The sequence below is a fragment of the Callithrix jacchus genome, chromosome 11 (assembly GCF_049354715.1).
Source record: "Callithrix jacchus isolate 240 chromosome 11, calJac240_pri, whole genome shotgun sequence".
In the NCBI taxonomy this organism is placed as follows: Eukaryota; Metazoa; Chordata; class Mammalia; order Primates; family Cebidae; genus Callithrix; species Callithrix jacchus.
In genome coordinates this window covers 78409153-78437128 of record NC_133512.1, presented here as the reverse complement: position 1 = coordinate 78437128, position 27976 = coordinate 78409153, and the positions used below count along the sequence as shown (strand labels likewise).

The following is a 27976-nucleotide window of genomic DNA, read 5'->3' as shown; positions in this document are numbered from 1 at the left end:
TCAGACAATAGGAATGACTAATGGTTAATTTGACAAGATGTTCACCATTACTGTTAGAAGTGTAACTAACGTAAAGCCACAATAAAATACCACCTTTATAGAAACAGCTAACACAAGTTTTTAAAAATGGGAATGCTTACTGTTAGTGAGGACATCATGAGGTACTAGTACTTCTGGGCTGCTGATGGGAATCCAGATTGGTTTGTACTTTTCTGAAAAGCATGATGGAGATATGTATCAGTAGCCTGTAGAAATGTGCATATGCTTTGACCTGGTAATCCCACTTCTGAGAATCTATTCTAAGGATATAATCAGAAAATTGGACAAAGATTTATTCACCAAAAGACTCATTTCATCTTTTATTAATCATAGCAAAAGACTTGGAAACAAGAGTGGGAAAATATTTAAGTAAGCGTGGGGACTTCTGTGCAGCGTAATATTTGGTTGCCACTGAAAATGACAATAACATCAGGAAATGCTCATGCTGCTATATTTAAAAAAAAAACCCACAGGTTGTAAATAGTATTTTGATTATGTAGGAAAAAGAATTCATCAAGGAAAACAAAATCTGGAAGGAAATACACCAGAAAGTTCACTGCAATAATTCTGAGCAGGATAATTATGAGAGTAGTTTTTTAAAATCTGTATTTGTAATAACATTTTTATATTGCTTTTTCATTTAGGGAGGATTTACTGCCCACAAATTATGACCATTAAATCTGTATATTTACATATAATCCTAATAAATTCTTAAAGGAGATTTCTGGAAGTCTAATTTAAATTGATGAGCCTGGTTGGGTTGTGGTGGCCAATGCTTGTAGTCTCAGTGCTTTGAGTGGCTGAGGCAGGAGAATTGCTTGAGGTCAGGAGCTTGAGACCAGCCTGGGCAAGATAGCAAAACCCCATTTCTAAAACTTTTTAAAATCATAAATAAAATAGGTCAAGCACCACGGGGGTTCATGCCTGTAATCCCAGCACTTTGGGAGGCTGAGGCAGGTGGATTGCTTGAGGTCAAGAGTTCAAGACCAACCTGGCCAACATGGTAAAACCCTGTCTCTACTAAAAAAAGAAAAAAAAAAAAAAATACAAAAATTAGCTGGGTGTGATGGTGCATGCCTGTAATCCCAGCTAATCACGAGGCCGAGGCAGGAAAATTGCTTGAACCCAGAAAGTAGAGGTTTCAGTGAGCCAGGATTGTGCCACTGCACTCCAGACTGGGTGACAAAGCAAGACTTTGTCTCAAAAAAGTAAATAAAATAAACAAAATAAATTGCTGAACCTGTTTTTATATATTCATTTTTGAGGTGCACATAGCTCATCTTCCCTGTGTAGATACTGTTCCATTTCTCTTTATTTCCATCTCTAGTGCTCTGAAGACTTGATTTCCTCACTGCTCAGTTGTAAGATTAGTCATAATTGTATGCTATATTTTCACATAGATAAATCCGTGGAGGGCTTTTTGTATGGGATTTATGACAGACTGAGCTGAGGGCAAAGTTAAAGGCCTGCCAAATACTTGCCATTATTCTCTTACTGCCAGAGTCATTCTGATGAGGAAAATTGGTATTTTCACTGCTTGCTCTTATTAGTTGCTGGATGGAGGTTATCTGTAGGGCAGAGCAGCTAGTCTGTGACCTGGCATGATCAGGTGATTGTGTACACCTCTCTGACTCCAGTGCCTGCAGCTCAGGTTTCTTTGTCTCAGAATACTCCTTCCTTGTGTTGGCTTTCTGCTTTTATGGTGAAAATCAGCATTTGGTAGAAAAGCCAAAACATGCTTTAACTTGTTTCTTGCTGAGTCTATTGTATAATTACAGAAACCTCCCTTTACATGTTGAATGTTTTGTTCTGCAGCCAGAGCACTGGGGCTTAAGCAATGATTTGGATGGATGTAGACCATGTGACTGTGACCTTGGGGGAGCGTTAAACAATAGGTAAGTGGAGCTCCACACATGCTCTTGTACTCAGTTTTCTGGGAAAGTCGTGACTTCTAGAACTGAGTGACATTCAGTTGTTTCTCAAAAAGATATGCAAAGTTTTTTTTTTTTTTTTTTTTTGGAGATGGAGTCCTGCTCTGTAGCCCAGGCAAGAGTGCAGCGGCACGATCTTGGCTCACTGCAGCCTCCACCTCCCGGGTGCTGGTTCAAGCAATTCTTCTGCCTCAGCCTCCCAAGTAGCTAGGATTATAAACATGTGCCACCATGCCCAACTAATTGTTGTATTTTTAGTAGAGACAGGGTTTCACCATGTTGGCCAGGCTGGTCTTAAACTCCTGACCTCACGATCCGCCTGCCTTGGCCTCCCACAGAGCTGGGATTATAGGTGTGAGCCACCACACCCAGCCCTGCAAAGTATTTCTTTGTATGTCTTGATGAATATGTGTAGGTATCTCCATGGACTGGATTCCCAGTGATGGAACTGCTAAGTCAAAGTACATAAGTATTTTTCATTTTAATGGAGAATGTTAGGTTTTTCCAGCCATATTGAGCTATTTATTTTCCTATCAGTTACAAAAGTACCTTTTCCCCCATCCACGGCAGCAGCTGGTATCAACCATTTTATTTTTCAACAATCTAAAAACATAGAAAATGGACTCCTGTTTTGATTTGTGTAGATAACGTTTTCATTTTCTCTTTCTTTTTTATTTTGCAACTTGCAAGCCCATTCATGAAAATTACATAAAATAATATTTAGCTGCTTAAATATGCTGCTATCCCTGAATAAATGAAACATAAGGCTCCCAGAGCTATCAGAACATACGTTTGGCAAGATGTTAAGTCTGTCGGAGTTTAATTAACCACCTTCGAGTCAAAGAGAATGTTGATCTCTGTTCCTGGCTCAGAGTCAGAACATCTGGAACAGATAGTGTAAGTGACTGCTGAGAGAAGAGACAGATGTTTCCCTGTAGCCTTGAGTCTTCTCAGAGAGAACACGCTGAATTCATTGAGCAAGCTTCATGTACTCAAAAACGGACTTTCTTACCCAATTATTTCCCAACACCATAGTAGTCTCCTGGGAAAGAACGAGATTTTTAGCAGCAAGAACATGTTCTGTTTGTCCTCTTTATTTGGGTTTATTCTGTTCCAGGTCATGCCATAGACCCAGTACGGCATGTAGCGTCTGAAATCCGGTGTGAATTTCTGTTCTTAGAAAACCTCCAGGGAGGAGGAAGCCAGCATAATTCCATAAAAGCAAGGAAGACAGAATGCTTTCTGCTTATGGAATCACTTTTCTGACTTTCCTTTGTGACTCCCAGAACACATGTTGAATCATTTAGTAATTGATTCCTCAATTCAAAGCTGTCATCACTCCTAAAGTCTTTCTTGATGAGATGAAAGTGGCATTTGTTTCTACACTGCCTTCCACTTTTTCTCTGTTCCACACGCACTTCCTGTCTGTCTCCACCCATGCACAGGCCCTGGCCTGCCCTCTAATCTCTCCTGCAAAAATTTATGAAACCAGAATGTATTCATCAAGAGAGTTTAGGAGGCAAAATTAGTAAAGATTTTTCAAGCAGGTAATTATCTGATCTTTCTGGAATGATTGATGGGATGCCCTATCTTTGAGAATCATTGGGGGAGGGGAAAAAGAACCTTTAAAAATGCTTTCTAGTCTGGTGACTCTGGAGTGTTTTATGGTGATATTTTTCAAAATGATTTTCCCTCAAGAGGAATTTCCCTAGGCACCCCGCAGGCAGGGTGTCTTGAAGCACTGATTCTACTGGAGAAGTCATAGATGCCACTTGGGAAATATTTGCTGGATGATTTGTTTGTTGCAAGCACTCATAAAAAAATCTTTTACCTGGGGCCGGGCGCGGTGGCTCACGCCTGTAATCCCAGCACTTTGGGAGGCCAAAGCGGGTGGATTATGAGGTCAAGAGATCGAGACCATCCTGGTCAACATGGTGAAACCCCGTCTCTACTAAAAATACAAAAAATTAGCTGGGCATGGTGGCGTGTGCCTGTAATCCCAGCTACTCAGGAGGCTGAGGCAGGAGAATTGCCTGAATACAGGAGGCAGAGGTTGCGGTGAGCTGAGATCGCATCATTGCACTCCAGCCTGGGTAACAAGAGTGAAACTCCATCTCAAATCTTTTACCTGATAGTATTTCTTTGCTTTGCCTTGGATATGTAGTAGGTATTAAATAAATGCTGATTGAGTAGAAGAATTTAAGAAGTAAAAGATTTCTACCTAAGATGTTAAAAACTAGGTATGTACTCCTTAGGAGAGGCAATCTCTAAATGTGATCCCAGGCGCTCCTTAGTTACTTTGGTGAGGGGCAGAATTCAGCATAAAAATCACTGGAAGAGGTAAAAGCTTTAAGATGTTTTGTACAGTGAGCTGAATGGATTTTTGGTAGTACAACATAAGTTTAATAATCCATGTCTATTATGTTGACAACCAGTCTGCACTTTGGAATAATTAAGTGACTGGGCACAGTGACTCACGCCTGTAATCCCAGCACTTTGGGAGGCCAAAAGGCGGGCAGATCACCTGAAGTCAGGAGTTTGAGACCAGCATGGCCAACATGGTGAAACTCCATCTCTACTAAAAATGTAAAAATTATCCAGGCATGGTGGTGGGTACTTGTAATCTCAGCTACTCGGGAGGCTAAGGCAGGGAGAATCACCTGAACCTGGAAGGCGGAGATGGCAGTGAGCTGAGATCGTGCCATTGCACTTCAGCTTAGGTGACAGAGCAACTCTGTCTCAAAAAAATTAAAAAAAAGTAAGACCTAATTAAGTTAAATAATGTAACTGAAGCCAAGTTAATGAAGTTTTGCCTAGGAGATAACCTGTTTTAATGAATAAAAAGGAATTGGCAATGGTTGCTAGGTAAATGCTACTTGTAAATGTTTAATAACATTGAAAAATATAAACTTTCTTTTCTTTTTTTAATCTTCCATCAGAGATTTGTCCTCACTGGAGAAAAATATAAACATTTTTAGGGTGTCCTTCAAAATTATTTTAACAACGAAATGTAGAGCTTTCATATCAGGTTTGAAGCACCAGTTGTTTTTTTTTTACTTTGAGACAGAGTTTTGCTTTGTCTCCCAGACTGGAGCGCAGTGGCATGATCTCAACCCACTGCAACCTCCACTTCCTGGGTTCAAGTGATTCTCCCACCTCTGCCTCCCGAGTAGCTGGGACTGCAGGTGCCAGCCACCATGCCCAGCTCATTTTCATATTTTTAATAGAGATGGGGTTTCACCATGTTGGTCAGGCTGGTCTTGAACTCCTTACCTCAAGTGATCTGCTCTCCCCAACCTCCCAAAATGCTGGGATTATAGGGGTGAGCCTCCACACCTGGCCCCACCTCTTTTTTGAACTTCCTTGCTGAAGCCTGAACCATCCCCTCCTCGATGCATTACTTCTGCATCTCTTTAAGCATGTACTTTGTTTTTACAATTGTAGTGAAAAGGTCTCTTTGGAGAGGGATTATATCATGTTGGTTTTTGCATCTCACTTGGCACCCAACAGGGTGGACCTGGCAGGTACTCAATAAATGAGGGACTAAAATTTATTGTACTTTGAAACCAGGGCTGAAGTTAATATTGTTATCTGTGTATTGAATGACTATGGGATATAGCTAACCCCTTGTTAATTATAATCATGCACTGCATGTTAACATTTCATTCAAGGATGGGCCACAGATACAATGGTGGTTCCATCAGATGCTCTATTTTTACTGAAACTTTTCTACATTTTAATATGGCTGAATACGCAAATTCTTGCCATTGTGTTACAATTGCCTATGGTATTCCATACAGTATATGCAGGACAGGTTTGTAGCCTAGGAGCAATAGGCTGTACTGTACAGCCTGGGTGTGCAGTAGGCTACACCATCGAGGTTTGTGTGAGCACACTCTATGATGGTCACACAACAACGAAATTGTCTAACGACACATTTCTCAGAACATATCCCCGTCATTAAGTGGCATGTGACTATACTGTGATAAAATAGGATTATGGAACATAGGTCCCACCGAATAGAAAGTGTCCTAGTTGAGGGTGGGGAGGAATTCGACCCTCAGGGAATGAATGGTGCGGGCTGAACACTGTGGTTGGTTATTAGGAATGATGCTTTTTATCCCTTAATATTCTTCTGCCTAATTCCTTAGTAATGGAGAAAGTGTAAAACTCTATTTTCCCTGTTTATCACCATTTAAATAGAATGGAATTTTTAAATGTTGCCAATTTGTATATTTATTATAAATCTGTTTGTTTTTAGAAATAATCTTGACCTTCACCCATTGAGAGAACATAGAGCCTGTGTTAGTTTTCTATTGCTTCCATAACAAATACCACAATTTAGTTGTTTCAAACAACATAAGTTTATTATTTTCCAGTTCTGTATGTTAAATACAGTCTCGTAGACCCCAATCACGATGTTGGTAGGGCTGCATTGTTTTCTGAAGGTTCTGAAGGAGAATCTGTTTCCAGCTCATTTGGGTTGTTGGCGGGATTCAGCTCCTCACAGCTGCAGGCTGAGGTCCCCCTTCTCTTGCTGGCTGTCATCTAAGGGCCATTCTCGGCCTCTAGAGCCTGCCCACATTCCTTGACTCATGGCCCCCTCTCTCCATGTTCAAAGCCAGCACTGGCTCAAATCCTTCTCATGTCACAGCTCCCTGACCCACTTACTTCTCTGCCTGCCTCTCCCACTTTTAGGAATTCGTGTGATTAGATTGGGCCCACCCGGATATGCCAATAATCTCTCCGTCTCAAGGTCCTAACCCTTAATCACATCAGCAAAGTGTCTTTTGCCATATGAGGTAACATCCCACAACAACAGGGATGAGGACATGGACATCTTTGGGTGCTGTTATTCTGCCTCGTGCAGGGCCTTATTTATTTTATGCCCTTATTCACCTTTACTGATTTCATGAATTGGCTCTCTAGTTTACTGGGAAATTTGTAGAAAATACATAAATGTAAACTCTACCATTTCTATCAGATGTGATTTTTACTTGGAGACAGGAGAGAATGATTACATGTAATAAATCATTGGTCTCGCTGTGAAGAAGCTAGGATTTGAGCTTGAGTTTTGAAAGCTGAGTGAGATTTGAAAGGTATGATATATATATATTTTTTTTTTCTTTTTTTTAAAATGATTATACTTTAGGTTCTGGGGAATATGTGCAGATCATGCAGGATTGTTGTATGGGTACATGCATGGCAATGTGGTTTGCTGCCTTCATCCCCCCGACACCTATATCTGGCATTTCTCCCCATGTTATTGCTCCCCAACCTCCCCACCCCCAGCTGTCCCTCCCGTAGTCCCCCACAACAGACCCCAGTGTGTGATGCTCCCGTCCTTGTGTCCATGTGTTCTCATTGTTCAACACCCGCCTATGAGTGAGAACATGCAGTGTTTGATTTTCTGTTCTTGTGTCAGTTTGCTGAAAATAATGGTTTCCAGATTCATCCATGTCCCTACGAAGGGCACAAACTCATTGTTTTCTATGGTTGCATAGTATTTCATGCTGTATATGTGCCACATTTTCCTTGTCCAGTCTATCATTGATGGGCATTTGGGTTGGTTCCAAATCTTTGCTGTTATATGTTCATTGTGGCACTGTTTACATGTGCATGTGTCTTTATAATAGAATGATTTATAGTCCCTTGGATAAATACCTAGTAATGGGATTGCGGGGTCAATTGGAATTTCTATTTCTAGATCCTTGAGGAATTGCCACACTGTCTTCCACAATGGCTGAACTAATTTACACTCCCATCAACAGTGTAAAAGTGTTCCTATTTCTCCACATCCTCTCCAGCATCTGTTTTCTCCAGGTTTTTTCATGATTGCCATTCTAACTGGCGTGAGATGGTATCTCAGCTGGGTTTTGATTTGCATTTCTCTAATGACCAATGATGATGAGCATTTTTTCATGTTTGTTGGCCTCATATATGTCTTCTTCTGAAAAGTGTCTGCTCATGTCCTTCATCCACTTTTGAATGGGTTTTTTTCTTGTAAATCTGTTTGTTCTTTGCAGATTCTGGATTAAATTAGCCCTTTGTCAGATGGGTAGATTGCAAAATTTTTTGCCCATTCTGTTGCTTGCCAGTTCACTCTAATGATTGTTTCTTTTGCTGTACAGAAGCTCTGGAGTTTAATTAGATCTGATTTGCCTATTTTGGCTTTTGTTGCCAATGCTTTTGGTGTTGTAGTCATGAAGTCCTTGCCTATGCCTATGTCCTGAATGATTTTGCCTAGATTTTCTTCTAGGGTTTTATGGTGTTAGGTCTTCTGTTTAAGTCTTTAATCCATCTGGAGTTAATTTTAGTATAAGGTGTCAGGAAGGGGTCCAGTTTCTGTTTCCTGCACATGGCTAGCCAGTTATCCCAACACCATTTAAACAGGGAATCCTTTCCCCATTGCTTGTTTTTGTCAGGTTTGTCAAAGATCAGATAGTTGTAGATGAGTGGCCTTGCCTCCAAGGCCTCTGTTCTGTTCTGTTCCATTGGTCTGTATCTCTGTTTTGGTACCAGTACCATGCTGTTTTGATTACTGTAGCCTTGTAGTATAGTTTGAAGTCAGGTAGCATGATGCCTCCAGCTTTTTTTTTTTTCTTAGGATTGACTTGGCTATGTGGGCTCTCTTTTGGTTCCACATGAAGTTTAAGGTGGTTTTTTTCCAGTTCTGTGAAAGAGGTGATAGGTAGCTTGATTGGGATAGCATTGAATCTATAAATTACTTTGGGCAGTATGGCCATTTTCACAATACTGATTCTTCCTAACCATGAACATGGAATGTTTTTCCATCTGTTTGTGTCTTCTCTTATTTCTTAAGCAGTGGTTCATAGTTCTCCTTGAAGAGATCCTTTACATCCTTTGTTAGTTGTATTCCTAGGTATTTTATTCAATTTGTAGCAATTGTGAATGGGACTTTGCTCTTGATTTGGCTCTCTTTAAGTCTGTTATTGGTGTATAGGAATGCTTGTGATTTCTGCACATTGATTTTGTATCCTGAGACTTTGCTGAAGTTGCTTAACAGTTTCGGGAGATTTTGGGCTGAGACGATGGGGTCTTCTAAATATACAATCATGTCATCTGCAAATAGAGAAAATTTGACTTCCTACTTTCCTAATTGGATACCCTTTATTTCTTTTTCTTGCCTGTTGACTATGGCTAGAACTTCCAATACTATATTGAATAGGAGTGGTGAGAGACATCCTTGTCTAATGCCAGATTTCAAAGGGAATGCTTCCAGTTTTTTGCCCATTCAGTATGATATTGGCTGTGACTTTGTCGTAAATCACAAAGTCACAATTAAAAAAATTTATTGTTTTGAGATACATCCATTAATACCTAGTTTATTGAGAGTTTTTAGCATAAAGGACTGTTGAATTTTGTTGAAGGCCTTCTCTGCATCTATTGAGATAATCATGTGGTTTTTGTCTTTAGTTCTGTTTAGGTGGTGAATTATGTTTATAAACTTGCACATGTTGAACCAGCCTTGCATCCCTGGGATGAAGCCTACTTGATCATGGTGGATAAGCTTTTTGATGTGCTGTTGCAATCGGTTTGCCAGTATTTTATTGAAGATTTTTGCATCTATGTTCATCATGGATATTGGCCTGAAATTTTCTTTTCTTGCTGAGTCTCTGCTGAGTTTTGGTATCAGGATGAAATTGATCTCATATAATGATTTTGGAAGGATTCCCTCTTTTTGTATTGTTTGGAATAGTTTCAGAAGGAGTAGTACCAGCTCCTCTTTGTATATCTGGTAGAATTTGGCTGTGAACCCATCTGGACCTGGGATATTTTTGGTTGGTAGGCTACTAATTTCTCCCTCAACTTCAGCCCTTGTTATTGGTCTATTCAGGGTTTCAACTTCTTCCTTGGTTTAGGCTTGGGAGGGTGCAGGTGTCCAGAAATTTATCCATTTCTTCCAGATTTACTGGTGTATGTGCAGAGTTGTTTGTCATAATCTCTGATGGTATTTTGTATTTCTGTGGAATTGGTGCTGATATCCCCTTTATCATTTTTTATTACATCTATTTTCTTCTCTCTTTTCTTGTTTATTATTCTGGCTAGTGGTCTATTTTGTTGATCTTTTCAAAAAACCAGCTCCTGAATTTATTGATTTTTTTGAAGGGTTTTTTTGTGTCTCGCTCTTCAGTTCTCCTCTGATCTTAGTTATTTCTTGTCTTCTGCTAGCTTTTGAGTTGTTTTTTTTTTTTTTTATCTTGCTCCTCTGGCTTTTTCAATTTTGATGATAGGCTGTCGATTTTAGATCTTTCCTTGCTTCTCATGTGGGCATTTATTGATATAAATTTCCCTCTAGACACTGCTTTAAATGTGTCCCAGAGATCCTGGTATGTTGTGTCTTCATTCTTGTTGGTTTTGAAGAACATCTTTATTTCTGCCTTAATTTCAGTATTTATCCAGTCAACATTCGAGAGCCAGTTGTTCAGTTTCCACAAAATTGTGTGGTTCTGAGTTAGTTTCTTAATCCTGAGTTCTAATTTGATTGCACTCTGGTCTGAGAGACTGCTTGTTACGAATTCCACTGAGTGATTTACTTCCAATTATGTGGTCAATTTTAGAGTAAGTGTGATGTGGTGCTGAGAAGAATGTACATTCTGTGAATTTGGGGCGAAGAGTTCTGTAAATGTCTATTAGATCTGAGTTCAAGTCCTGGATGTCCTTGTTAATTTTCTGTCTTGTTGATCTGACTGATAGTGACAGTGGAGTGTTAAAGCTCCCACTATTATTGTGTGGGAGTCTAAGTCTCTTTGTAGGTCATTAAGAACTTCCTTTATGTATCTGGGTGCTCCTGTATTGGGAGCATATATACTGAGGATCATTAGCTCTTCTAGTTGCATTGATCCTTTTGCCATTATGTAATGCCCTTCTTTGTCTCTTTTGATCTTTGTTGATTTGAAGTCTATTTTATCAGAGACTAGGATTGCAATGCCTGATTTTTTTTGTTTTTGTTTTTGTGGGGTTTTTTTGGCTCTCCATTGCTTGGTTCATCTTCCACCATCCCTTTATTTTGAGCAATTTGTGTCCTTGCATGTGAGATGAGTTTCCTGAATACAGCACACTGATGGGTTTTGACTTTATATCCAATTTGCCAGTCTGTGTTTCTTGATTGGGGCATTTGGCCCATTTACATTTAAGGTTAATATTTTTATGTATTAATTTGATCCTGCCATTTTGATGCTAGCTGGATGATTTTCCCATTCATTGACAGTTTCTTCATTGTATCAATGATCTTTACCATTTCATACATTTTTGGAGTGCCTAGTACTGGTTGTTCCTTTCTATGTTTAGTGCTTCTTTCAGGAGCTCTTGTAATGCAGGCGTGGTGGTGAGGAAATCGCTCAGCAATTGCTTATTGGTAAAGGATTTTCTTTCTCCTTCACTTATGAAGCTTAGTTTGGCTGGATATGAAATTCTAGGTTGAAAGTTCTTTTCTTATGATGTTGAATATTGGCCCCCACTTTCTTCTGGCTGGTAGAGTTTCAGGTGAGAGATCCACTGTGAGTCTGATGGGCTTCCCTTTTTGGGTAATCCGACCTTTCTCTCTGGCTGCAATTAGCATTTTTTCCTTCATTTCAACCCTGGTGAATCTGACCATTATGTGCCTTGGGGTTACTCTTCTTGAGGAATATCTTTGTGGTGTTCTCTGTATTTCCTGCACTTGAATATTGGCCTGCCTTGCTAGGTTGGAGAAGTTCTCCTGGATAATATCCTGAAGAGTGTTTTCCAGCTTGGATTCATTCTGTCCATCACATTCAGGTACACCTATAAAGCGCAGATTAGGTCTTTTCACATAATCCCGTATTTCTTGGAAGCTTTGTTCATTTCTTTTCACTCTTTTCTCTAATATTGCCTTCTCATTTTATTTCATTAAGTTGATCTTCAATCTCTGATATCCTTTCTTCTGCTTGATCAATTCGGCTGTTGAAACTTGTGTATGCTTCATGAAGTTCTCGTGTTCTGTTTTTCAGCTCCATCAACTCATTTATATTCGTCTCTAAGCTGTTTATTCTTGTTAGCATTTTGTCAAATCTTTTTTTCAAGGTTCTTAGTTTCTTTTTTATTTTTTTAATCCAAAATGTGTTTATTGAGGTGGTTTCCCACTCATCTTGGTTCAAACTGCTTTTAGTGCTGCTTCCTCCTGAAAGAACATCCTCCTGTAAGCCTTGCTTTTCCCCCTGTAGGCTGGCAGAGGACAGTGGAGCAGCCAACACACAAAACTACCATTTGTGCATGGCTGAAGACCAAGGTGATTTTATAGCATCCTGGGCATTTCACATCCATGAAGTAGGAATTGGGGCTCTGCACCAGGCATTTCTTCTTGTGTTTCCTCTTCTCTTCTGGAGAGGGATGAAGGAGATCCTTTGCTAGAGGCATGTTCTCGTGTGTTGGTTGTCACTGCTGGAAAGCATTTTTTTTTTTTTTTAAGTTCTTAGTTTCTTTGCACTGGGTTAGAACATGTTCTTTTAGCTCAGAGAAGTTTGTTATTACCCAGCTTCTGAAGACTGTTTCTGTCAATTCATCAGACTCATTCTCTACACAGCTTTGTCCCCTTGCTGGTGGGGAGTTGTGATCCCTTGGAGGAGGAGAGGTGTTCTGGTTTTTGGTGTTTTCATCCTTTTTGCACTGGTTTCTTCCCATCTGTGTGGATTTATCTACCTGTGGTCTTTGTAGTTGGTGACTTTCGGATGGGTTCTCTGAGTGGACGTCCTTTTCGTTGATGTTGAAGCTATTTCTGTTTTTTAGTTTTCCTTCTAACAGGCCCCTCTGCTGCAGGACTGCTGGAGGTCCACTCTAGACCCTGCTTGCCTGGGGATCACCTGCAGCAGCTGCAGAACAGTAAGGGTTGCTGCTGGTTTCTTCTGTTATCTTAATCCCAGAAGGGTACCCGCCAGATGTCAGCCTGAGCTCTCCTTTATGAGGTGTCTCTTTGGATATATGGGGGTTGGGGAGCTGCTTGAGGAGACAGTCTGTCCCTTATAGGAGTTCAAGTGCTGAGCTGGGAGCTCCATTTTGCCTTGCAGAGCTGCTGGGCAGGTACATTTAAGTCTGCTGCAGTGGAACTCATAACCACATTTTTTGCCAGGTGCTCTTTCCTGGGACTTTATTTATAAGTTCCTGACATGCTGCTGCCTTTTTCCAGAGATGCCCTGCCCAGCAAGGAGGTAGTCCATTCACAGTCTGCCAGCAGAGGCATTGCTGAGCTGCTGTGGGCTCTGCCCAGCTGTTGTGTGAACTTCCTTGTGGTTTTGTTTACAGTGGTACAGTTAGAACTGCCTTAGTAATGGCTGATTGCCTCGGTAATGGTGGACTGCCTCAGTAAAGGCAGATTGCTTCAGTAATGGTGGAAGTTCTAGAGGCTGGAAGTCTGAAATCAGGGTGCCACCATGGTGAGGTTTATGTGAAGTACCTCTTCCATGTTGGAATTTTCAACTTCTCCTTGTATCCTCACCTGCCTGATAGTACCCTGTTGGAAAACTTAAAAGATTGTTTCAGAAGCAAAACTTGCTGCTTCAGTGGCTGTATACATGCCTTCCACAGCAGTAATCAGGTCTGTTCAGGCTGGGATTCAGCAGGCTGTAGTCCCAACTACTCAGGACGCTGAGGCAGGAGAATCACTTGAACCCAGGAGGTAGAGGTTGCAGTGACTGAAAGGTGTGATTGGTGAGCAGGGGAGGGCCTCTTACCTGGGAAGGAAAAGATAGGTTAAAGGCACAGAGATGGGAATGGGTGTGGCAAGGTAGAGATCTGGCCTGATCTTGACCATCTCTGCTCACATTCCCCCGTCACCATCTTTGTTCCTGTCATTCCTGTCCTCTCTCTGCCTGTCAATTCCTCTCCAGGCTTTAAGGTTGCCTCTTTCATATGCCTCCCTCAGTCTCCTCAATCAGATGAATCGTATCTTCTTCTCCCATTGTGCTTTGCTTGTAATTCTATTAATGCATAGGTTCTTCCTGCATTTTGATTTGTTGCATTGGTTAATTACTTTATTTCTTATCCTCAGTTAGACGGTAAGTTCTTGAGGACAGAGATTTTTTTTTTCGTTTCTCTTTCTACATATCATTTAGCCAGAAATAATAGACTTGCTGAGGAAGTAAGGAATCATTCAGAACAAAGTTCACAATGGACTCAACTGTGAGTCTACCTGCACTGGGAAGCGAGGCTGCCAGTGCCAATATTTGCTCAGTAAATATTTGCTGAAAAGCATGAGGAGTGTGGCTCATTGGAAAGCAAAGATTCGGCACCAGAAAGAGAGGCTGTTTTCAGGGGCTGGGTTATGGAGGCTGCAGAAAGCCAGGCAGAGGAATCATGACTTGAAATTGTAAGAAACAATTGTGGGTTTTTGTGAAACAGTGAAAGCAGTGCTATGGGAAGATTGGTTGGCCTGTGGTAGACAGGATGGATTGGGCAGAGGAAGGAAAAGAGTTTGAGAGGTCAGTTAGGAGATTGTTAGAGTAACAGGTATGGGATGATGACATCCTGGACTGAGGCAGTGGCAGTGACAATGAGAGAAAACTGCTAAGTTGAGAAATATTTTGAAGTAAGACTTGAATATTGGGATAAAGGAAATAGAAGGTGATGTCGCACCTTCACCATGAGAAGAATTTTAAATCTACTGGCAGAAGTAGCAGAGCTGAGGATAAGAAGTCAGTGTGGGAGGTGATGATCTGTTCGTGAATTAGAGATGACAGGTGGCCAGTCCATGGAAATGTCCCATTGATGGCTGGAAATAGAGAAGTAGAGCACAGCTGGCTGCTGGGTGCTGAGAGCTGTTAGGGTGAGGGCCGTCTGCCTAGGAAAGCTATGAGAATGAGTTCACTGAAGGCGCCAGTGTTAAATTGGAGCCATGCCTGTCAGTGATGACAATTCAAGCCTGTGGACAGAGACATGTGATTGACAGGGCCACTGTTAAGGGAATTCCTTTCACATGATGGGGTCTCATGGAGCTGTTCCTTGTTTAGAACTGTTGGCAGACAGAGGCAGCACCAGGATGCTGCTGGTATCTTTGTCCTCACCTTCCTTTGCTCGTTTTCTAATGGTTGTATGTGAAGGGCTAGTTATTTTCTTCTGTGGTGGTTCATGTTTTGGATATTTGTTGTGTCAGTAAACATCTGGGGAAGAAAGAATTTTCTTTTGTCCATATGATGTAATGTCTGATGCCTGAATTTATGAAAATAGCTTTTGTTCATGGTCTGTGCCAAAAGAGAGCTAGGCCCTAATTGGAACAAGCTTTCCTCTCCTGGGAATTGGCTATGAAGGTTAACACATAACAACATGACATATAGAAAGAGGACTTCAGCTATACCATGGCAGGTTGGGACTTTTTTTTCTTTTTCTTTTTCTTTTTCTTTTTTTTTCTTTTTTGAGACAAAGTCTCTCTCTCTTGCCCAGGCTGGAGTGCAATGGCATGATCTCAGCTCACTGCAACCTCCGCGTCCCGGGTTCAAGTGATTCTCCTGTCTCAGCCTCCCAAGTAACTGGGATTATAGGTGCATCTCCCACACCTGGCTAATTTTTTGTATTTTTAGTAGAGACGGGGTTTCACCACGTTGGCCAGGTTGGTCTCGAACTCCTAACCTCAAGTGATCCACCCGCCTTGGCCTCCCAGAGTGCTGGGATACAGCATGAGCCACCACACACCCAGCCTCGAGACATTTTTAATAAGCCTGTGAGTGCAAAGTCTTCCTGTGAGTTGCAACTTGCCTTAGGTACCTTGTTTAAAACTTTGGTATGAGAAAAAAAGGAAAAAAAAAAAAAAAAACCTTGAGAATGAGTTTAAAGTAACAATTCCAAACCACAGTTCACCTTTAAATGAAGTAAAAATGGATACATGTAATTTGAGTTTTATTTTGTATACAAAATTATACTAAGAAAAAAAAGGACATAAGCTGAGAACAGAATAAATATATTATAGCTTATCCAGACAGCTTTATTACCTACAGTGGTAATGATTAAATTTTTTAAGGTTTATTTACATTAAATTCCTTATTTTTCTTTTATTTCATGCATTTCTTATATTTAGTATAGCAGAGCCAGGGGAAAGGGGGAAGAGAGACAAAAGATGCAGAAGTAAGAATCACAGAATTTGGTTCCTGATGGAGTGTGAAGAAAGAATCTAGAGAAGAACTTGTATATTTCTGACGTGGTTGACTGCGCAGGTGGTAGTGCCTTCACCCTGAGACAGACTATGGGAGGGAGCAAGGGCTTCTGTTTTAGATCCACTGGTTCGGGATGCCTCTGGGACAGCCAAGCAGGAGATGTCCTTCAGGGAGCTGGATATTCGAGCCTGAATCTCAGGAAATAAGCAAAAGATGCAAGATGCCAAAGCAGGAAGGTTTGGGATGTCTACAGAAAACCTCCATGTGATGTGGATGGAGCGTCCATCCGGAGAGGGCAAGGGAGGTAAAACAGAGAAGACCAGGTTGTCCACCATGCTTTTGGAGTTTGGAATTAATCCACAGGCACTGTTTTATTCCACATATGTATTTTCTGAAGAAAACAATGAAATGCTGTGTAGGTATTTGGCCCTGTGTACTGAGTAATGGCAGCTGTAGCTACTGCTTCTGGCAGGTTGACTCAGGTGACCGTGAACTCAGCTGACCTGGCTCCTCCTCCCTTCCAGGTGCTCTGCAGAGTCAGGCCAGTGCTCCTGTCGGCCTCACATGATTGGACGTCAGTGCAGCGAAGTGGAACCTGGTTACTACTTTGCCACCCTGGATCACTACCTCTATGAAGCAGAGGAAGCCAATCTGGGGCCTGTGAGTAGGGGAGTGTGTGGCAGGTCGGTAAAGCAGTGTTTGGGGTGTAGTGGAACATACATGCTTTGTAAAGACACCATTTCAGAAGCATTTTTATAGCTTTGTCAGTGAGCACAAAGTAAGGATCAGGACCATGCCTTCCTGAGGACAGTCATATTTAAAGCTAAGTGAATCTGTAGCTCACAAATGGGCTTTGGAGCATTCACTGATAAGGCTTTTGGTTGGTTTAAGAAATTTGTCTTTACAAAAAACTCTTCTTCTCTCTACTTAGGCTCCAAAGTTATCAGTCTAACATGGTAAATACTGAGGCAAGGATACTGTTCCATCAATTCATCCCCAAATTTAGTGACTTTAAATGTATGCCTGGCTCATGAGCTGGGATGGCTGAAACAGCTAGAGGCTGGCTGGGCATTTCTCTCCACACAACCTCTCCAGGCAGCTCTGTTGACGCTTTCTCACAGCACAGCGGAGGCAGGATAGTGAGATTTCTTACATGACTTCCAGCTTCCAAAAAGAGGAAACAAGCTCCCAGGTCTCTTAAAGCTTGGACTCAGAAGTCCTAGGAGGTCATTTCCTCACGTTCTGTTGGTCACAAGTCACAAGGCTAGCCCAGATTCATGGAAAAGATAACATAGTTTGCACCTGTTGATGGGTAAGGCCACACATGATACACACAGATACATACAGGGAATGAAAGAATTGATGGCAGCCATTTTTGGAGATGACTAACCACAGATATTAAAAAATAACCCTGTAGACAATTAATCAGAGTTAACTCGTCAGTTGTCATCATTCACTATCATATTAAGTTTCTTCACTTGAAAATGGAGCCTTAAGACTAATGCCAGTATGAGAGACAGAAATCACTAGATATACTGGACTAGCCTTGTGGAGAATCTGGGAAGCATCTTATTATTCCTAGACTTGCTTATAATGGTATGTGGGATGTTCTTTTTTTTCTTTTATGCTTATTCTCCTGGTTGTATCATATAAGGTGTATCCCAAGCCTTTGAGTGCTTTCTCCAGGGTCCCAAGACTACTCCAACCACAAAACTAAAATGAAACCAGTTTTCTGTTTGGATATCAAAAACTTTTTGCAATCTATTAGAGGAGATAGGACTGTAAAAAATAGATAGAAGGTAGCCAACATTTTGACACTTTGGGTGACTTCAGATTTCTTTAACTATTAAACATTGTTGAATTCTTTTTCAAATAAAGCATAACCATTGTTCCCCATGTCCTCAGGGGGTGAGCGTAGTGGAGCGGCAGTATATCCAGGACCGGACTCCCTCCTGGACTGGAGCCGGCTTCGTCCGAGTGCCTGAAGGGGCTTATTTGGAGTTTTTCATTGACAACATACCATATTCCATGGAGTATGATATCCTAATTCGCTATGAGCCACAGGTAAAGAAACCACTCAGTGGACTGGTGGAGGAGGGATGGGGAGAATGAATAGAAAAATAGTATTTCTAATGGGTACTAGATATCATTGTGAAATATGGAGGTTGCATTGGAATAGATCAGACTCTGACAGTCTAACCTCCTCCATGGAAGTTAAAATGTACAATTTTTGGTGGGGGGCGGGGGGCAGGGATGGAGTCTCGCCTTGTAGCCAGGCTGGAGTTCAGTGGCGTGATCCTGGCTCACTGCAACTTCTGACTCCCTGGTTCCGTTGATTCTCCTGCCTCAACCTCCCAAGTAGCTGGAATTACAGGTGCACATCACCATGCCCAGCTAATTTTTGTATTATTTTTAGACACCAGATTTCACCATTTTGGCCAAAATGGTCTCGATCTCTTGACCTTGTGATCCACCCCCCTCAGCCTCCCAAAGTGCAGAGATTATAGGCGTGAGCCACTGCACCCAGCCAAAAGGTACCTTTTTTTTTTTTTGTCTGAGATGCAGTCTTGCTGTGTCGCCCAGGGGCTGGAGTGCAGTGGCGCCATCTTGGCTCACTGTAACCAGAGCCTCTGGGTTCAAGCAGTTCTCCTGTTTCAGCCTCCCTAGTAGCTGTGATTATAGGCACCTGCCTCCATGCCTGGCTAATTTTTATATTTTTAGTAGAGACGGGGTTTCACCATGTTGGCCAGGCTGGTCTCGATCTCCTGACCTCAGGTGATTCACCTACCTTAGCCTCCCAAAGTGCTGAGATTACAGGTGTGAGCCACCACACCCGACCAAAATGTACCATTTTCTTGAATCCAGTTTCTCAAACATAGTGATGTTTTATGAGGCACTCAGCCTTGCTGAGGGCTGAGGTGGTGATGAGGATGTATGAGATCCTTTCTGTCCCTCAGTGCTTGGCTGTCCAGTGACAGACTCAAGCCCCAAACTGTCAAAGGTGACGGTGCAACAGCAGAGAGATGCATGGTGCTAGAAGATGGGTAGGCACCAGCCAGCCTGAGCCAGGGCTACCAAAACGTTTTCCTAGAGAATCAGAGCTAGGCCTTAAAGTGTGGATGGAATTGTGGAAAGCTGGCACAAAAGGAAGTAAGAAATAGCGTGAGCAGAAAAGAGGAATGTTTTGGTTTTTTTGAGAATCATTCCACATAGCTTGATGAGAGCTATGGTTGGAGATGCTGTTGGCAAAAATACTAGGTGTGTGGACTGTAATATTCACAGGAAGTTATTGAAGCATTTCTGGCAGGGGATTGTCATTATTGCAGCCGCTTTAAAGTGGACTGAAAAGGACACTGGGAAGAGGCAAGAACAGTTGAGAGGTGTTTCAGTGTCCTGGGAAAGGGATTCAGGCTGGAATCAGGGCAATAGCGGAGGTAGTAGTAAAGAGGAAAAGGAAAAGTTACTCTGTGTTTTACGCTTCAGCTTGGCAGTTGATTTGGAGAGGTCTTTTTATAAATAGGCAGTGGCGGGCTAACCATCTTTTCATTGTTTCTTATTCTAGCTACCCGACCACTGGGAAAAAGCTGTCATCACAGTGCAGCGACCTGGAAAGATTCCAGCCAGCAGCCGGTGTGGTAATACCATTCCCGATGATGACAACCAGGTGGTGTCATTATCACCAGGCTCAAGGTCAGTGTGACAGTGGGTTTGCAGCTCAACAGAGCACATATGCAAATTAGTGTTTTTCTAATTTTTTTTTTTTTTTTTTGAGATGGAGTCTCACTCTGTTACCCAGGCTGGAGTGCAGTGATGTAATCTCAGCTCACTGCAACCTCCACCTCCCCAGTTCAAGTGATTCTCCTGCCTCAGCCTCCTGAGTAGCTGGGATTACAGGTGCATGCCACCATCCCTGGCTAATTTTTGTATTTTTAGTAGAGATAGGTTTTCACCATGTTGGTCAGGTTGGTCTTGAACTCTTGGCCTCGTGATCTGCCCTCCTTGGCCTCCCAAGTGTTGCAATTACAGGCATGAGCCACCATGCCCAGCCATATTTTTCTAATGTTTTGCGAGTTTTGAAGCCACCATTTCAGAGTGAGACATTGACTGCTGACTTTTTTCATTTGGAATTGTCGCCACAAAGCTTTGTTTTTAATTTTTATTTTTTGGATGCATGAAGGTTGACTTTCGTTGTTGTCTTTTTTTATTTGGGGTCAGATATGTCGTCCTTCCTCGGCCGGTGTGCTTTGAGAAGGGAGTGAACTACACGGTGAGGTTGGAGCTGCCTCAGTACACCTCCTCTGATAGCAATGTGGAGAGCCCCTACACACTGATCGATTCTGTAAGTGCAAGATCGCTTCCGGCATAGGCAGGAAAGCCTGGGTGGAAAGTGTCCGGCTGCTCCCAGGGTGTTTTGTTGAGGGGAAGCACTGAGGCCAGCACTCAAGAAGCATCATTCTTTCTTGCCTCTGAGGTTACTTTGCTTATACTCCCCCCCGTGGAAAGGATTTACTCCATATAAAATGTCTTTTAAAAATAGCATTTCACTGGGCATAGTGACTCGCACCTGTAATCTCAACACTTTGGGCTGCTGAGGCAGGAGGCTTGCTTGAAGCTGGGAGGTCAAGACCATTCTGGGCAAGAAAGCGAGACCCCCATCTCTGAAATAAAAACAAATAGCATTTCAAAAGCCATCAGGCTGTGTAAAATAGCTGAAATTTCCTGCCAGAGTGTTTAGGAATAGGAAGGTTTATACATTAGAGGGGCACCGCTCTAAGGATGTCTGGCTGTTCCCATTTCTTCACAGCTTGTTCTCATGCCGTACTGTAAATCACTGGACATCTTCACCGTGGGAGGTTCAGGAGATGGGGTGGTCACCAACAGTGCCTGGGAAACCTTTCAGAGATACCGATGTCTGGAGAACAGCAGAAGCGTTGTGAAAACACCGATGACTGATGTTTGCAGAAGCATCATCTTTAGCATTTCTGCCCTGCTACACCAGACGGGCCTGGGTAGGCAGCTGCCGTTTCCAGCTCTGAGTATACCTGGCACACAAAGTGCAGTGCAGTGCACGCCCCGTAGCCCTGTGCTCGGCAGCACAGGAAAATAGAGTCTCAGTCACAGTTTGTCTTTACCTTTTTAAGTAATATTTTAGTGATAGAGCACCACTAAAGATGGAATCGATATTCAAGAAATAGGCAAATAACAGGTGGCCAGGGGAAAAGTCCATGAGGATAAAGCATTTCCATAAGCAGGGTAGGGAGTGGGGAATGGAATCAGAGAAGCATCAGGTAACTGAAATGTATGTTTTTCTCTTTGAAAGGTCAGACCAACCTCTGAAGGTCACTGGGCTTTGGTCTAATGTCCTGTGATATTTGAGCTTTGAAGGCAAGGGGAGAAAACGTGAATGACCTCCTGCCTAGAAAAACTGCTTTGATCTGCCAACTCTGCCTCCCCTTTCTTCCATTGTGCTCATCATAGGGATGAGAATGTTTCAAACCAGAATTCTGAATAAACCCAAGTAGTAAAGGAGAAAGGATCAGGGAGAGCCTGATGCTGTGCTGCTGTGTGTCATGCGTTCTGGCCTCTCTTCACCTGCAGCTTGCGAATGCGACCCTCAGGGTTCCTTAAGTTCCGTATGTGACCCCAACGGAGGCCAGTGCCAGTGCCGCCCCAACGTGGTTGGAAGAACCTGCAACAGATGTGCACCTGGAACCTTTGGCTTTGGCCCCAGTGGATGCAAGCGTACGTTCCTCAAAAGCATTGTTATGTATTCATTCAGATGAACTCAGCCATCCTGGCAGGGTTCCATCACTGCAGAGATGATACCTCCCTCCTGAAGTTGATCACACCAACCCATGAGCATTCTGAATGGGGGACAGGGTGCTTATAAAAGGCGCATGTTTCCATTGAATGAGTTTCTCAAGGCAGTTCCTTGTTTGCCTGTTTCTTTAGCTTGTGAGTGCAGTCTGCAAGGATCTGTCAATGCCTTCTGCGATCCTGTGACTGGCCAGTGCCACTGTTTCCAGGGAGTGTATGCTCGGCAGTGTGACCGGTGCTTACCTGGGCACTGGGGCTTTCCAAGTTGCCAGCCCTGCCAGTGCAATGGCCACGCCGAAGACTGCGACCCAGTGACTGGGGAGTGCTTGAACTGCCAGGACTACACCATGGGTCATAACTGTGAAAGGTATGCAGACGCTGAAAGAAGGGAGAATGCAATGATCTCTGGCTGAGCAGACAGCATCTTACACCAACCACAGAATTCATCTCCACTGGGCTTCAGCTCACTCATTCATTTCTAAACACGTTGGTATTTTCTAGGATCTTTATTTATCCAGTACATATTGAGTTTACACCCCCTCTGTGCCAGGCGTCATTCTAGTGCTAGGGATACCGCAAAGAACAAAACTGACAGGAATTCATTCTCTTGGAGAGTTACCCTAGAGCTTACCACAGGGCTGTGTAGAAATTCTGTCTGTCTCAGCAGATTCTGGCCAAGGAGAGGAGTTGTGAAATGCTCCTGCCTAATTTAGGTCTAAGGAGAAACTAATCCAAATGGGATTAGTCATTTTAAATAGCTTTGTTTTTAAGAACATTTTATGCAACTACAGTTTCTGGGAGACTCTATAAAACAAGCCTAAGTAGATCTGCTCTCCAGTCAGCAAGTGTGAGCTGAATAATCATTATGGATGTGCTTGATATATAGTAAGAAGAGGAGATAGAATGTGCCTCCGTAACATTGATAGGATAGCTCAATAGATAAAACAGTCCATATGAAAACAGTGCCTGCTGACTTACACTGTTCATTCCTAATGAAGAAATGCAGACCATACTGTTAAAATTGGCATTTTGGGGAGTAATAGTCTCCACCTTTTCACTGTGATAAATTTTCTCTCTTCCAACATCCCTTCACCCTATAGAAGATATTTGTTTTGTCACTTGTAAAGCATTGCAGCAAGTGCTTCAGTCAGTGACAAACTGACTCATCAGATGAAAGAGAAACTTTTAGTGAAAAACGGAATATGTGATTAACTTTTAGCATGAAGATGTTTAGGGAGGCAAATACGTGGCTCTCAGCTCCATGCTAGAACAGTATGCAAGAATTTGGAGGTCCTTAGAGTACCCCTTTCAATAAAAAGTATCTCTTCCCACCTTAAAATTGTGTTGTAAAAAGATAACAAGGACACAGTTACACAAGAGTGAGAGCAGGAAATTAATATATTGGGGTGATCTTTTTCTTTTCTGCCCTGTTTTCCATTATTTTTTCAAAAAGAGATGGAGAATAAGTGCAAGAGAAAGACATGAGAAAACAAGATTAACCGGGAGCAGAGAGGGAAGAGGGCCCAGAGGTGAACAGCAAAGGGGGCCGCCACAGTGCTGATTCAGAATCGGGTTCACACTGTGGAATGCATGTGAACGATCATCGTGTCCGAATGGCGTGGTTGATATCTGTGGCCAGCTTTGGATTATATTTGTAAAGCGTTTTGAGAAGGAGAAAGGAAGATGTGGGAGAAGGAAGGATTTTTAACTCTAGGTTCGGGTGGCAAACACACTTAAGTATTTGGAATTCTGCTACGTACTTTGAGCCAGTTTCTCATCATTCTTTTTTCTCATTCCAAGATAACCAGAGTTTCAGTCCTGTGAATTTAGAAACTCTACACTTGTTCCCAAGGGGAGGCAAGAAATGAACACTCAATTTCTATCATGATGTGTTTGAATTGCCTCCAAAAGACTTGAAAAACAAATTGAATTTGAAATCCTTGGACCTTAGTTCCTTACCCAATTCTGCTTCTAACTTGCTTTCTAATCTTGGGTGAGTTAGAATATTCAGCTCTTTTTTCTTTTTTTTTGAGACAGAGTGTTGCTCTTGTTACCCAGGCTGGAGTGCAATGGCGCGATCTCGGCTCACCGCAACCTCCGCCTCCTGGGTTCAGGCAATTCTCCTGCCTCAACCTCCTGAGTAGCTGGGATTACAGGCACACGTGCTCAGCTAATTTTTTGTAGTTTTAGTAGAGACGGGGTTTCGCCATGTTGACCAGGATGGTCTCGATCTCTTGACCTCGTGATCCACCCGCCTCGGCCTCCCAAAGTGCTGGGATTACAGGCTTGAGCCACTGCACCCGGCCTTTTTTTCCTTTTTTTTTTTTTGAGACGGAGTTTGCCTCCTGTTGCCCAGCCTGGAGTGCAGTGGCACAATCTTGGCTCACTGCAGCTCTCTGCCTCCTAGGTTCAGGCGATTCTCCTGCCTCTGCCTCCTGAGTAGCTGGGATTACAGAGTTTTGTTTTTTTTTTCTTTTTGAGATGGAGTCTCATTCTGTCACTTAGGCTGGAGTGCAGTGGTGTGATCTCGGCTACTACGACCTCTACCTCACAGATTCAAGTGATTTTCCTGCCTCGGCCTCCCAAGTAGCTGGGATTACAGGGACACACCACCATGGCTGGCTAATTTTTTGTGTTTAATAGAGATGGGGTTTCACCATGTTGGCCAGCCTGGTCTCGAACTCCCGACCTCAGGTGATCCACCCACCTAAGCCTCCCAAAGTTCTGGGATTACAAGTGTGAGCCCCCACAGGTGGCCAGAACATCCAGTTTTTCATAAGTAGAATAACTAGGTTGGATTAGGTTGTCTCCAAAGTTCCTTCAAGATGTTAATGTTGTAGGAAATAAAGTAACCTAATTACCATTCACCTTGATAAGCAGGCTAAAATAGTAAAAGAATGTGTTGCTAAAAGGACACTGAGTTCGAACTCTGGCTCATTATTTAACTAATTGTATAAACTTTGCAGATCCTTTGGCCTCCGTGTGTGTTATCTTTAAGGGTGGGATTGATGTGTTGGATGTGAGAATTGATAGGTAACATGTTTCATCCCTGCCTAAGTTTGGAACCACCTGAGAGGCAAACACAGGGGCTACACAGCTGGAGAACACCCCTGTCACCCCCTTAGCTCCAGTACTGGGAAAAGCTGGGTTGTAGGATGTGGCTTTAGACCTGTGGCCACCGTGGGCTTGGCAGCACATCACCTCTCCTAGGCATGGGCAGAGGTCAACAGGTATACCACCCTCAGGAGGACAGACCCCGTAACACAAGGAGGGGGCACAACAAAGTGCTCAGGGTAGGCAGGCAACTGATAGAACTGTCAGGTGCACATGGGGAGAAGTGGCTCTCCTCTGGGGAGCAGTGAGTGAGGGGGCAGTTGAGGCAATGGGTGTCACTCTAATGCAGTGGTCCTGCAAATAGGATCCCCAGATCAGCAGCATCAGTATCACCAGGGACCTACTGAATCAGAAACTCAGCGGGAGGAGCCCAGTCATCTGTGTTCACAGGCCCTCCAGGCGATTCTGACTGAAGCTAAAGTTTGTGAGCCACTGCTACCATAGTACATCTTCTACATGAAAACATGAAGAGAGGCGGGCAGATTACCTGAGGTCAGGAGTTTGAGACCAGCTTAACCAACATGGTGAAACCCCGTCTCTACTAAAAATACAAAAATTTAGGCCAGGCTTGGTGGCTCACGCCTGTAATCCCAGCATTTTGGGAGGCCAAGGTGGGAGGATCACCAGAGGTCAGGAGTTCAAGACCAGGCTGGCCAATATGATGAAACCCCGACTCTACTAAAAATACAAAGTTTAGCCAGGCGTGGTAGCACATGCCTGTAATCCCAGCTACTTGGGAGGCTGAGGCAGGAGAATTGCTTGAACCCGGGAGGCGGAGGTTGCAGTGAGCCAAGGTCATGCCACTGCACTCCAGTCTGGGCAACAGAGCGAGACTCCTTTAGAAAAAAATTAGGTGTGATGGTGCACCACTATAGTCCCAGCTACCTGGGAGGCTGAGGCAGGAGAATCACTTAACCCAGAACATAGAGGCTGCAGTGAACTGAGGTCGTGCCACTGTACTACAGCTTGGGGTGACAGAGTGAGACTCTGTCTCAAAAAAAAAAAAAAAAGAAAAGAAAACAGTGGGGAAGAATGTGCCCAAAGAGAACCAGTTTTCAAGGCTTTCCTTGAAATAGGTTTCTTAGAGTTGTGTGGTCACGACCTGTTCTCTTCTGTGACTGGCGCAGGTGCTTGGCTGGTTACTATGGCGACCCCATCATTGGGTCGGGAGATCACTGCCGCCCTTGCCCTTGCCCAGATGGTCCCGACAGTGGACGCCAGTTTGCCAGGAGCTGCTACCAAGATCCTGTTACTTTACAGCTTGCCTGTGTTTGTGATCCTGGATACATTGGTAAGTTATGTGCAGACTTTGGGAGACAAAGAGGGAGGAAAAGATGTCTTTATGAGTTCATTGCTAATGAAAAAAGATGCAGAGTGAGCCAATTAAGTCCACTTTTACAATCTTCAATTAAAAATCAAAGTTAGAAAAGATGCCCTTTTCCTATTTGGCACATGGGGTAGAATCAATTCATGAGTCTCTGATAAGAATGTTACAACACAAAGCAGGAGAGCAAGCTCGTGGAAATCTATAAACAAAACCCTGTGGAACGCTCTTCTGTTATTAAACATGAGAAAGATGAACTTACATTTTATTTCTCCCTTTCTTTATCCAACTCCAGCAAAAGTATCTCAAAGCTTTTTGAGGTGACCAAATGGTGGGCAGAAGAAAGAAAAGAGTACCACCCAGGGAATCACCAGATGGCTGGATACATTCTTCACTGTTATGATACTCCTGTTATCTGTCGAGATTCAATCAACCTAGCTGGGTTGTAAAAAACTCCCCTTACTTCATCCTTGAAGCCAGTTACAAATACTAACTATGCTTACACATAGCTCAGTAAATATTTTTGGCATATAATTTCAGGATTTCTTAGGGAAATTGGTCATCATTAAAGATCCCATTTTTCAGGTTGCTCACAAAAGAGTGGTCACTTTTCAGTTTATTTAATTCTTGAATTAGGCCCAGTGCGGTGGCTCATGCCTGTAGTCCCAGCACTTTGGGAGGCTGAGGTGAGAGGACTGCTTGAGCCCAAGAGTTTGAGACCAGCCTGGGCAAGATGGCAAGGCATCATCTCTACAAAAAAAAAAATTTACAAAATTAGCCAGAGGCAGTGGTGCAAACCTGTAGTCCCAGCTGCTGGGGAAGCTGATGTGGGAGAATTCCTTGAGCCCAGGAATTGGAGGCTGCAGTGAGCTATTATTGTGCCACTGCATTCCAACCAGGGTGATAAAGCAAGGCCCCATCTCTTTTAAAAAAAAAAGATGTAATCCTTGGATTAGGATTTTAACATGAAGCTACATTTTACATTGTTTGTTTGCTCCCAACCCACTCCACTCCTGTGTGCTCAGAAGCTAAAGTCTCACATGCTAGGACCCTTCTCCTTACTGTCCATGCCTGCTGTGGCCTCCGAGGCAGCTGCAGCACTGTGAGAGACTACAAAATATTAGGCTGGTGCAAAAGTTAGTGCTGTTTTTGCCACTGAAAGTAATACTTCCTTCCCTTCACAACTCAAAGCCTATTCTTTCCCCCTCAGATGCGATCTGTAAATATGCAGAGATGACGAAGCGCTGCCATGATCAGCTTTAGGCATCAGTGTCGGTGCACTGGGGAGCATTTAGTTAATCAGCTAAACATCTTGTGCTTTGTTTTATCGGGTGACAGGTTCCAGATGTGACAACTGTGCCTCAGGATTCTTTGGCAATCCATTGGAAGTGGGGGGGTTGTGTCAGCCTTGCCAATGTCACAACAACATTGACACGACAGACCCAGAAGCCTGTGACAAGGAGACGGGGAGGTGCCTCAAGTGCCTGTACCACACAGAAGGGGAACACTGTCAGTTCTGCAGGTTTGGATACTATGGTGATGCCCTCCGGCAGGACTGTCGAAGTAAGATACACATTTATTCTCCTGCGCCTTAGAATGACTTCCATGTTAGTTTTTTTTTCCATTATCAC

General features: G+C 42.9%; 1 protein-coding gene and 1 pseudogene across 3 annotated transcripts in view; one reads left to right on the top strand and one right to left on the bottom strand.

Moving 5' to 3' along the window:
• LAMB1 (laminin subunit beta 1) overlaps positions 1–27976 on the top strand; it is an 86188-nt gene that overhangs the window by 28887 nt on the left and 29325 nt on the right. For both annotated transcript variants that reach the window (XM_035254108.3, XM_002751747.6), the window contains exons 13-22: positions 1855–1934; positions 16615–16750; positions 17996–18154; positions 19653–19780; positions 20306–20429; positions 20895–21099; positions 21689–21832; positions 22043–22274; positions 26149–26312; positions 27684–27908. In XM_035254108.3, the coding sequence (XP_035109999.3) occupies positions 1855–1934; positions 16615–16750; positions 17996–18154; positions 19653–19780; positions 20306–20429; positions 20895–21099; positions 21689–21832; positions 22043–22274; positions 26149–26312; positions 27684–27908 (1597 nt within the window). The remainder of the gene's footprint in view (positions 1–1854; positions 1935–16614; positions 16751–17995; positions 18155–19652; positions 19781–20305; positions 20430–20894; positions 21100–21688; positions 21833–22042; positions 22275–26148; positions 26313–27683; positions 27909–27976) is intronic.
• Positions 12002–12484, bottom strand: LOC108592894 (small ribosomal subunit protein eS27 pseudogene; annotated as a pseudogene). The gene has a single exon (XR_013524080.1). The product of XR_013524080.1 is annotated as a small ribosomal subunit protein eS27 pseudogene (transcript).